At 45.6% G+C, this 12975-nt stretch overlaps 1 protein-coding gene across 4 annotated transcripts in view; it reads right to left on the minus strand.

The window, feature by feature from the left end:
* LOC110525719 (oxysterol-binding protein 2) overlaps positions 1-12975 on the minus strand; it is a 76944-nt gene that overhangs the window by 59678 nt on the left and 4291 nt on the right. For all 4 annotated transcript variants that reach the window (XM_036979855.1, XM_036979854.1, XM_036979857.1 and 1 more), the window contains exon 2: positions 5988-6196. In XM_036979855.1, the coding sequence (XP_036835750.1) occupies positions 5988-6196 (209 nt within the window). The remainder of the gene's footprint in view (positions 1-5987; positions 6197-12975) is intronic.

A 12975-nucleotide genomic window follows, 5' to 3' on the forward strand; every position in this document is an offset into this window, starting at 1 on the left:
CCATTTGGGAGGCATCCATGGAGGGAGAGCCTCCTCTGTGTGTCTGTCACCTGACTGTTCCTGTTCCTGTTCCCCTCCACCTAAACCAGGCCAATCGATTGTCTCCTCCCGGCAGCTCCTCCATTAGTCTAATACAGCAACTCTAATCCAGCAGTGAGGAGAGGACTGAAGGAGCTGCATGGAAAGACACAGGAAGGAAGGCACCTGGCCAGGAGCTGCTCGGATGTCACAGCTCTGCTCGGAATTTCCATTTAACACAGTATTATACCATATATTTAATCTATAAGGCCTGAGGGGGTGTGGTATATGGCCAATATACCACGGCTAAAGGCTGTTCTTATTCACGACGCAATGCAGAATGCCTGGACACAGCCCTTAGCCGTGGAATATTGGCCATATACCACAAACCAAATGAGAAATGCAGAAGTTGGGGCTGTATGAGGAGAAACACTGTCCCCTGCTGGCTGCTTACATAACACAGAGATGTATTAGCCGTAACAGCCAGTTGTACCTCTAGAGGATTAGTGCTGTTCAACCACGGCAAACATGACTCTGTTAATGAAGAAAGAAAAGCAGCTCTGTCACTAATTACAGATATGACATACTACTTTCACCTGACACGTCTTGAATTTACTCTCTCTCTCTAAAGCACAGACTCATTCCCACACACTGAATTAGTACATTTACTCCTCTATGGTTGTGTGTGTCTCTGTGGCCCTCAGGTCTTTGTGTTAACTCATCCTTCTAGAGGCAGTGAGGCGTATGGGAGTTGGGGAGAGAACTATACAAACACGCACACACGTTGCATGCTTACACACACACACACACACACACACACACTATTACTACCATTAGTGGACTTACCATTATGCAGAAAAGGCAATTGCCTTAGGCCTCAGATCATCAAGTGGCCTCGTGAGTTGGGCATAAGATGTTTTTTTTATACTAGTAATATGTTTTTATATAATGTCTCCGCTTAAGGCACCCCCATTCTGCACTTTCTTGTGATATGATTGGAAACGTGACAATTGAAATTAAGCTGCAGCATTGAGGCAGAGAAAGAAAGAGAAAGAATCTTTTAAAAACACAGGTGCTGCTGTAGGTTGATCTGGATCTGATGCTGTCTGGCCAAAAAGAGTATGGCATGTAAGACAGAGGAGTGTTTTGCTCGCTCGGATGCTTCCTCTGGTGGGCTTGTTTCAGTCACTTGCTAATTGAAGGAAAGTTGGCGGGTGCATAGTGCACTGTTCAGGTGCTGGAATTATTTTGAATGAACGTGCAAAGGTAACTTCGTTTTTTAAGTGATTTGTTTGACAATCAGATGAAAACATGACTGGTTGTGTTCATGGCTCATTTAAAGGTAAGGGGGATATTAGTGTTCCATTAGCAATAGCCCATATTAGGAGGCTTTTTTACATTTTAAACCTTACATTCCTCCTTGAGGCTACTTATCATTATTATCAATATTAGTCGATAAATGGTCGGTATCGATAATTTCCGGTTTATCGTCCCAGCTCTACTGCATAGTCCCCCTGAGGAGATAAATATCTACCATACTCAACACAGGCTACAATATCCCATTTAGTGCTATGAAGGGCACCCTTCACCTACTGGCATTGGCCCTGTCCTCAGTACTGGCATTGGCCCTGTCCTCAGTACTGGCATTGGCCTTCTCCTCAGTACTGGCATTGGTCCTCTCCTCAGTACTGGCATTGGTCCTCTCCTCAGTACTGGTATTGGTCCTCTCCTCAGTACTGGCATTGGCCCTCTCCTCAGTACTGGCATTGGCCCTCTCCTCAGTACTGGCATTGGTCCTCTCCGCAGTACTGGCATTGGCCCTCTCCTCAGTCCTGGTTCACTATGAATTTCTGAGTCTGAGTGGGCATCTGGCTAACTGTCTAGCACACTGCTCTTCTAAAAGGAAAGGCTGTCTCAAGGACATTATAAAAGCTCAACACAAACTGATCCACACCCCCATCTCGCCTCCCTCTGTATCAATCTACCCCAGGGTCGAGTGGATCAACATAAATCTAGCCAACTCCATTGTCTCTGTGTCTCTATATTTCAATCAAGTACTTTAAAAAATGTATTTCACCTTTATTTAACCAGGTAGGCCATTTGAGAACAAGTCCTCATTTACAACTGCGACCTGGCCACGATAAAGCAGTGCGACAGGTTTAACTGAATGACAACAGAGACAGAATATAATCCGGAATATTATTGAATAGTTTGGGGTAGGCCTTGTCTCCAAGGAATGCTCCTCAGAACCAGATGCTGATGACAGGTTACCCTATGCTAGGCAGCTGGCATCGAAACCCTCCCGCTGGGAGAACGAGGATCCAATGACGGGCCTTCAGTTGGTGGGGAGGTGGAAAGTCACTGGAAGACTGTTGCTACAAAACAGCAAGTGGGAGACACAAGGTTTGAGTTGACATATAAATACTCTCCTAGATTCATGCCCATTGGTTGAAAGAAAGGGAAGTGTTTATTGCACGAGTGAGCCCTTAGGTTAATCAACAAGCGTGGTGGAATTTCCTTAGTGTTAAATGCTCATAGGCTGAAGTTAATAGGTGATTGACATTCCGCATGCTTATTAATAGTACAGGAGGAGGAGAGACTTGATGCTACGCTGATGAGGTAACATTATGACACTTCCATATAAATACCTGCTATGCTGATGAGGTAACATTAGAACCACTACCATGGATACTTGCTGTGCTAATGAGGTAACACTATAAACACTACTAGGCTTGGGCGGTATCCAGATTGTCAAACCGACCTTGTGCCATACCAGGATATTCAGTAATACCGGCACTGAACACAAGGGGCGCTATTTTCAAACCCCACTGAGCCTTTGTAATCTGAAGGATCATCATGCTAACAAGTACATGTGAAATCCCATAGAGAATGTGAACTAAATGCTAATGAGCGCGATGCGAACATTTGACACAGTCTCTGATCTAATATATTTGCATGATAGATATCCCAGCTAAGTAACTAAAAAATGCTACTCAGTTTGCTGCACACACAAAGAGCAAGGCTCTTGATCCAGGAGGGGATTCTCTGCGTTTACCAAGCTAAACTTGATTTTGGAAGAAGCTAACCATTTAGCTAGATAGCTAACTAGCTACTAAATTAACAAACCAATGCACTACTGCAGAGCATTTAGCACATTTTAAACAGTTAATAGTTATAAGCTATCTAGCTGGCAAACATTTAGTTGTGAATTCCAATCTGTAACTAGATTGCCTGGCGCGTGCTGCACAACAGTGAGTGACTTTCAAGACTCAGGTCTCTCAACGTTATGTGCTTGTAAACAAACACCAAGTGACTGGGGACCAGAGGTAATGTTCATAATGAAACATTATTTGACAGGGGAAATGAAGAAGTCAATCTGCTTTATCTCCCAACGTATTGCACAAGTTGACTGCAGGTTTTTACTTAAAAAGTAGCTATAAATATCCAAATGTAAAAAATGAAAAAAATGACTTAAAAGTGACAAGCCAATCAGACCAGCCTTCCTGGCTGAACTTGAACAGTGTCTAGGGTTTACCGAGAATGGTGCTACAAACAAAAACCATCCGGTCAATGGCAGTTCTGTGGGCGAAAACCGCTCGTTGATGAGAGGTCGAAGGAGAATGGCAAGAATTGTGCAAGCTAACAGGCGGGTCACAAACAAGCAAGTACCGGTGCAGTTCAACAGTGGTGTGCAGAACGGCATCTCGGAGCGCACAACTTGTCGGTCCTGGTCACGGATGGGCTATTGCAGCAGGCGACCTGGGTTCCACTCCTATCAGCTAAAAACAAGAAGAAGCTGATCCAGTGGGCACACAATCACCAACACTGGACAATATTGAGGAGTGAAAAAATATTGCCTCGTCCAACGAATCCCGGTTCCTGTTGAGTCATGCTAATTGGCAGAGTCAGGATTTGGCGTAAGCAGCATGAGTCCATCCTTCCTGGTATCAACGGTACAGGCTGGTGGTCAACGGTACACCTTAGGTCCCTTGATACCAACGTTTCTATGCCCCGAAGAGTTCAGGCTGTTCTGGAGGCAAAGGGGGGTCCGGCCCAGTACTAAATGGGTGTACCTAATAAACAGACCACTGATTTTATATCTGTGTGTGAGTCTCTATCTATGTGTGTATGTTTGTGCACTCTAAGAAAAAAAGGTGATATCTAGAACCTTAAAGGGTTCTCTGGCTTTCCCATAGGAGAACCCTCTGAATAACCCTTTTTGGTTGCAGGTAGAACCCTGTAGGGTTCCATGTAGAACCCTTTCTACAGATGGTTCTACATGGAGCCCAAAAGGGTTCAACCTGGAACCAAAAAGGATTCTACCTGGAACCAAAAAGGGTTCTTCCTGGAACTAAAAAGGGTTCTCCTGGATCCAAAAAGGGTTCTCCTAGGGACAGCCGAAGAACCCTTTTGGATCCCTTTTTCTAAGTGTGTGTGTGTCGCGCGAACGCCGAGTTTCACTGCCTCTCCTCTCCTGCCTGGTTAATGAGTCTACAGGGGAGCGCTGTGTTGGTGTCTAATACTCACCACCCACCCTGGGCTCAGCCTCAGACAGACAGACAGACAGACAGACAGCAGAGACGGCTCCATTACCACACCTGAGACTGAGGGGACCTAACACCCACACCATGCACTAGACACACTCAGAGACAAACACACAGGGCTTGCTACACAAACACACAGGGCTTGCTACACAAACACACAGGGCTGGCTACACAAACACACAGGGCTAGCTACACAAACACACAGGGCTGGCTATACAAACACACAGGGCTGGCTACACAAACACACAGGGCTGGCTACACAAACACACAGGGCTGGCTACACAAACACACAGGTTAGAGCCTAATGTTGTAAATACACAAAACACACAGTTAAAACTGTGCCTGTCTAATTGTGAGTGATAAGTTGTATTCTCTCTCTCTCTCCCTCCCTCCCTCCCCGTTTCACGCAATCACTCTAAAATTAGAGAGCTGACTTTAAAATGGAGGTCAGGGGAATATATAGCCTGTCTTTCTAGGGACACTGTGTACTGTAGTTAGTAGACTAGACTAGAGCATTCAGGGGTTGGGCTACTGCCAGTCATGTTTAAACGTGAAGAAGAAAGGCCCTCCCAGGCTTTTCCCACAGCCTTTTGACCACAGACACCAATCACAAGCAACAAGAATGAGTCCTTTTGGAAAGGAGAGAGTTCTGTTGTCAAGAGACTGAATGAGCGGCTGGTTCTCACGGTAACGGTAGCAGCATACAGTAGTAGTCTGTCTTCCATGTTCCAACCTCCTTATTGAGAGAGGACCACACTGCCCCCATGTGGCCACAATGGAGACCCCAAAGAGTTTTCTAGTAAGATTGTTGACCAAAACGTCCGGCACAAAAACCAGTAGACACTGGAGACCAGAGCACAGCCCGTCTGTCCGGACAGAGAGTGACATTCTGAACATGCTGGACCATAAAGTGAGTGACATACCTTTTACCTACTGCGAATTAGTTAAACTAAACTAACATACCTGTCAACAAGACACACAATACGTAAACCCGCTCTCTGTAAACAATGATATAACCTCCTTCTCCCATTCCTCTGCAAAGTAAATCTATCTACTCCACCTTTATTTAGCCTGACAGGACTCCCGAGTGGCGAAGCGGTCTAAGGCACTGCATTGCAGTGCTAGAGGTGTCACTACAGACCCTGGTTCGATCCCAGGCTGTATCACAACCGGCTATGAGTCCCTTAGGGCAGCTCACAATGGGCCCAGAGTTGTTAGGGGAAGGTTTAGCCGGGGTAGGCTGTCATTGTAAATAAGAATTTGTTCTTAACTGACTTGCCTAGTTAAATAAAGGTTAAACAAATTGAAAGGGAAACTCTCTTTCACAATGATGGTCTAAATAATGAAATACAAATACAGGACTCACAGCGGGAAGTCCCTTTATATTAACTCAGCGTAACATTATTAAACAACACGTCTTCTTACCAGACTGGTCGTTCATCATGCGGATGGCTTTAGCCTTGGCCAGCTCCAGCGCTGTGACCCATCTCTGGCGCTCCACCTCAGTGCTGGCCTTCAGGTGGTAGGTGCGACCGCCGCTGCTCAGGACAATGTTACAGGCGTCCTCCGTGTCGATATGGGCTGTGGCCAGGTTGATAGTGCCACGACATGTATGGGCCATCTCTGCCTGAGTCCTGCAGGGGGCCACCCAGACAGACAGAGAGAGACGGGGACAAGACAGAGACAGACAGACAGAGAGAGAGACGGGGACAAGACATAGAGACAGACAAAGAGAGAGACGGGGACAAGACAGAGACAGACAGAGAGAGAGGCGGGGACAAGACAGAGACAGACAGAGAGAGACAGGGACAAGACAGAGACAGACAGAGAGAGAGACGGGGACAAGACAGAGACAGACAGAGAGAGAGACGGGGCCAAGACACAGAGACAAGACACGAGACAGACAGAGAGAGAGATGGGGCCAAGACACAGAGACAGACAGAGACAGGGCCAAGACGCAGACAGACAGACAGACAGACAGACAGACAGACACAGAGACAGGGCCAAGACGCAGACAGACAAAGAGAGAGACAGGGCCAAGACAGAGACAGAGAAAGAGACGGGGCCAAGACACAGACAGACAGACAGACACAGGGCCAAGACACAACGACAGAGAGAGATGGGGCCAAGACACAGAGACAGAGAGAGATGGGGCCAAGACACAGAGACCAGGAAAAGACACAGGGACAGACAGAGACGAGACACAGATACACCAAATCACAGAACAAATCACAGAAACAGATATGGAAACACAGGGACAGAGACAGGGACAAAAACAGAAACAGATATGGAAACACAGGGACAGAGACGGGGACAAAAACAGAAACAGATGGAAACACAGGGACAGAGACAGGGACAAAAACAGAAACAGATATGGAAACACAGGGACAGAGACGGAGACAAAAACAGAAACAGATATGGAAACACAGGGACAGAGACAAAAACAGAAACAGATATGGAAACACAGGGACAGAGACAAAAACAGAAACAGATATGGAAACACAGGGACAGAGACAAAAACAGAAACAGATATGGAAACACAGGGACAGAGACAAAAACAGAAACAGATATGGAAACACAGGGACAGAGACAGAGACAAAAACAGAAACAGAGAGAAAGGCTTGTAGTCAAATCCCAATGCGTTGTATCTACCACTAGCCTACTGTATGTCTGACTAGACACTGAAGTGCAAATGTCCTTCTTGTATGCAGTCGCTTCATACTTGTGGCTTGGTAAACATGACAAAACACCTCATTATTTAGATATGTGGCGATGTGGCCAGGCTCAGGTACAGGTACAGGCAGGAGGAGGATATCAAGCAGGGCAGTGAGGAGGCGGAGGGATAGAGAAAGAAATAGGAACACATGCAATGTGAAGTTTAAAAGATAGTGGCTTTGAAAGGCATGAAACAGTCAAGGGCCTTCCTTGGCTTACTGTCTCTAGCCCATTTTAGCCTTCTGTGTAACAGTGTTTTCTGTCCCCAGCATGTGCACACTGCACATATTTCCACATACAGCCAGCACGGTGTATGTGTACACATTCAAACATACACAAACTAGAGAACAGTATCGTCAATCACTCAACATGTTCTGGTGGCTGTGCTGAGGGAGTGACTGTGTGTGTCCCGGGCAGAGGAACTAGTGTTGCACTTTGATTGGGCCACAGAATGTTGGATAACGAGGCCATTGTGTGACTCCAAGCCCCCATAAATGGACAAAACCAAACAATGAATAACACTGAGGACAAAGGACAGAGAGAAAGAGAGAGAGAAAGGGTGTGAGAGAGAGAGAGAGAAAGGGAGAGAGAAGACAGTGAGAAAGAGAGAGCGAGAGAAAGGGGGAGAGAATTTCCTTGCTTGGACCAATTCGTTTCCACATTTACAATAATCATCATTGGTATGAGCAAACTGTAGCTGCTGGCCTATCATCAGAGAACAGACAGAGGTGAATGAAATCTTTTAAATCCTCAGAAGAAGAGTCATATGATTGATCAAATTTTTTTTGTCTTGGGACAATTCAGTCTTCTTAGTATTTAGTAGGTGGTGTGGTGGACCAGGTTGTTTGTCTAACCCCTCACTGAGGGCAGACAAGCCGGTGAGCAGAGCAGCAGATCAGTGACAGCTCACGGCCTTTATCCTCAGAAACCGAATAAGGCGCGTTTGAATGTGAACACACTCAGAGCATAACAACAGACATTTCCCCACGGAAGGGATGGGCTGTGTGTACACCATTGTCCAAGTCCCAGACATAAGTTACTTAGTATCAGTTGCAGTTCCCTGGTGATATGTCAGATCACTGACCTCCTGTAATGGTGAGAACAGCTAAACTCAAGCAGCTTCTGAGGGATTAATACAACCCACGCCCTGTGGTGTGTGTGTGAACCGAAATGTGTCCCCAACATCCATCCTCATTGACCCCTGGCCCTCACTGCCAGAACAGGCTCTCACAGCAGTATTCTGCCAATTGCACCAACAAACACACACACACACACACACACACACACACACACACACACACACACACACACACACACACACACACACACACACACACACACACACACACACACAGGCAGGCATTAACTGAACACAGTCATGTTCAGGGCTTCTGTCCTGAAATGACCGAAAACTCACTTTTGGGCTCTGATGAAAGTTTAGAGTTACTGTCTCTAGGCTCTGCCTCAGGATCAGTTCAGTATCACTGCTCCAACTGGTTCAACTTTGGCCTACGTAAAGCTAGTCTCTCATGAATGTTTACCCCAGCCATGAGTATGGCCAGCGTACACGCAGGATTTAATTCTGGGCTCCGAGATTAAAAGGTAAAGCTCATCCTAAACAAGCACTTTGGGGAAACGTTTCCCTGGCTCCATTTTAGGCTGGATAGGGACACAGTCATGCAAAGCCACAGGAAGAGAAGTGTTTGTCAACAGCCCAGCCTACAGCGAGCACCAGCGGCCCAGAGCTCCAGCTATAACTGGGTCACACCACTGTGAGTCTGCTGATGAGCAAGTCAAGATCCATGCTGATCTCTCTGCCCTGTGGGGAGGCAAGGCCATGCAACGGCCCAGGAATTACAGAGTCAAGGCACAGCAGAAACTGAGAAAGAGAGAGATCAGGTCAGAAAGAGATGGGGGAGCAAGAGAGTAAGAGAGAGAACGGTCATTTCCATGTAAAAGGACCCATGAGCACCAACATTTGAAGTCCATAGGAACATGTCAAATCTGGTGTCAAATGAAAGCTAAGGGTCTATATTTTTTTGAGATTAAGGCATATAAAAAACTATTTTCCAGCCTAAAAATGTGGAATAAGCAAGTGCTTTGATTTCTGATCAAACAGATGGAAAAGGGGTCTTAGAAAACACATACCAGAAAAAGCCTGAAAAGTTATTAGAAATACATCATTCAAAACACAACAATGTTGATATAAAGACCCCTGACAACTAACACTTACATTTCGCTATTTGGCTGGCAGCCACACAAGCAAATTAGCTTACAACAAAAAAGCAAGGAATTTTTTGCAAATTCGATGCATGGCCATCATACACAACATGACCAAAAGTATGTGGACACCTGCTCATCAAACATCTCTTTCCATGGACATTAATATGGAGTTGGTCCCCCTTTTGCTGCTATAACAGCCTCCACTCTTCTGGGAAGGCTTTCCACTAGATGTTGGAACATTGCTGTGGGGTCTTGCTTCCATTCAGCCACAAGATTAGGCTTGGCTCGCAGTTGGCGTTCCAATTCATCCCGAAGGTGTTCAATGGGGTTGAGGTCAGGGCTCTGTGCAGGACAGTCAAGTTCTTCCACACCGATCTCGACAAACCATTTTTGTATGGGCCTCGCTTTGTGCATGGAGGCAATGTCAGGCTAAAACAGGAAAAGGCCTTCCCCAAACTGTTGCCACAAAATTTGAAGCAAAGAATTGTCTAGAATGTCATTGTATGCTGTAGCGTTAAGATTTCCTTCACTGGAACTAATGGGCCTAGCCTGAACCATGAAAAACAGCCCCAGACCACTATTCCTCCTCCACCAAACTTTACAGCTAGTACTATGCATTCGGGCAGGTAGTGTTCTCCTGGCATCCACCAAACCCAGATTTGTCCGTCGGACTAGTGAAATGGTGAAGCGTGATTCATCACTCCAGAGAACACATTTCCACTGCTCCAGAGTCCAAAAGCGGCAAGCTTTACACCACTCCAGCCAACGCTTGGCATTACACATGATGATCTTAGACTTGTGCGGCTGCTCAACCATGGAAAACCATTTCATGAAGCTCCCGACGAACAGTTGTGCTGACATTACTCCGCGCTTCAGCGCTCAGCGGCTCCGTTCTATGAGCTTGTGTGGTCTATCACTTCGCTGCTAAGTTGTTGTTGCTCCTAGACGTTTCCACGTCACAATAACAACACTTACAGTTGACCGGGGTAGCTCTAGCAGGGCAGACATTTGGCGAACTGACTTGTTGGAATCCTATGACGGTGCCACATTGAAAGTCACTGAGATATTTCTTATGTGGGAGGTACAGTAAAGAGAGCGGGAAGAGAGAGTGAGAGATAGAGAGGGGGGTACCGTAAAGAGAGCAGGAAGAGAGAGTGAGAGATAGAGAGGGAGGTACCGTAAAGAGAGCAGGAAGAGAGAGTGAGAGATAGAGAGGGAGGTACCGTAAAGAGAGCAGGAAGAGAGAGTGAGAGATAGAGAGGGAGGTACAGTAAAGAGAGCAGGAAGATAGAGATAGAGAGGGAGTGCGAGGGCCAGCAGGTGCTGTATGTTGTGTTGTGTAGTGCTGTGCTGGTTAAGCATTAAGGGGATTTTACCTGTCATTCCCCTGAGCACCACACATCCTGACAAAACACAGATCCACCGATCTGGGGCGTGTAATGAAACAAAACAGTGTCTCAACACACTAGAGAGACTGGCTGCCACAGGCATTAGCAGACACACAGGATACACAGGATATATATAACATAGAGACAGACACACAGGATATATATACAGTGGGGGAAAAAAGTATTTAGTCAGCCACCAATTGTGCAAGTTCTCCCACTTAAAAAGATGAGAGGCCTGTCATTTTCATCATAGGTACACTTCAACTATGACAGACAAAATGAGAAAACAAAATCAAGAAAATCACATTGTAGGATTTTTAATTAATTTATTTACAAATTATGGAGGAAAATAAGTATTTGGTCACCTACAAACAAGCAAGATTTCTGGCTCTCACAGACCTGTAACTTCTTCCTTAAGAGGCTCCTCTGTCCTCCACTCGATACCTGTTTTAATGGCACCTGTTTGAACTTGTTATCAGTATAAAAGACACCTGCCACAACCTCAAACAGTCACACTCCAAACTCCACTATGGCCAAGACCAAAGAGCTGTCAAAGGACACCAGAAACAAAATTGTAGACCTGCACCAGGCTGGGAAGACTGACTCTGCAATAGGTTGGTAAGCAGCTTGGTTTGAAGAAATCAACTGGGAGCAATTATTAGGAAATGGAAGACATTCAAGACCACTGATATTCTCCCTCGATCTGAGACTCCACGCAAGATCTCACCCCGTGGGGTCAAAATGATCACAAGAACGGTGAGCAAAAATCCCAGAACTGTACGGGGGGACCTAGTGAATGACCTGCAGAGAGCTGGGACCAAAGTAACAAAGCCTACCATCAGTAACACACTACGCCGCCAGGGACTCAAATCCTGCAGTGCCAGACGTGTCCCCCTGCTTAAGCCAGTACATGTCCAGGCCCGTCTGAAGTTTGCTAGAGAGCATTTGGATGATCCAGAAGAAGATTGGGAGAATGTCATATGGTCAGATGAAACCAAAATATAACTTTTTGGTAAAAACTCAACTCGTCATGTTTGGAGGACAAAGAATGTTGAGTTGCATCCAAAGAACACCATACCTACTGTGAAGCATGGGGGTGGAAACATCATCCCTTGGGGCTGTTTTTCTGCAAAGGGACCAGGACGACTCAAAATCTCACGATACATGGCCCCATTCATTCCATGTATCGTGAGATTTTGAGTGAAAACCTCCTTCCATCAGCAAGGGCATTGAAGATGAAACGTGGCTGGGTCTTTCAGCATGACAATGATCCCAAAACACACCGCCCGGGCAACGAAGGAGTGGCTTCGTAAGGAGCATTTCAACGTCCTGGAGTGGGCTAGCCTGTCTCCAGATCTCAACCCCATAGAAAATCTTTGGAGGGAGTTGAAAGTCTGTGTTGCCCAGCAACAGCCCCAAAACATCACTGCTCTAGAGGAGATCTGCATGGAGGCGAATGGGCCAAAATACCAGCAACAGTGTGTGAAAACCTTGTGAAGACTTACAGATAATGTTTGACCTCTGTCATTGCCAACAAAGGGTATATAACAAAGTATTGAGAAACTGTTGTTATTGACCAAATACTTATTTTCCACCATAATTTGCAAATAAATTCATAAAAAATCCTACAATGTGATTTTCTGGATTTTTTTCTCTCATTTTGTCTGTCATAGTTGAAGTTTACCTACTTTGAAAATTACAGGCCTCTCTCATATTTTTAAGTGGGAGAACTTCCACAATTGGTGGCTGACTAAATACTTTTTGCCCCACTGTAATATAGAGACAGACACACAGGATATATATAATATAGAGACAGACACACAGGATATCTATAATATAGAGACAGACACACAGGATACACAGGATATATATAATATAGAGACAGACACACAGGATACACAGGATATATATAATATAGAGACAGACACACAGGAGATATATTTGACAGAGACAGACACACAGGAGATATATTTGACAGAGACAGACACACAGGATAAATATTTGACAGAGACAGACACACAGGAGATATATTTGACAGAGACAGACACACAGGATAAATATTTGACAGAGACAGACACACAGGATAT

This window comes from Oncorhynchus mykiss, chromosome 6 (assembly GCF_013265735.2).
Source record: "Oncorhynchus mykiss isolate Arlee chromosome 6, USDA_OmykA_1.1, whole genome shotgun sequence".
Taxonomy (NCBI): Eukaryota; Metazoa; Chordata; class Actinopteri; order Salmoniformes; family Salmonidae; genus Oncorhynchus; species Oncorhynchus mykiss.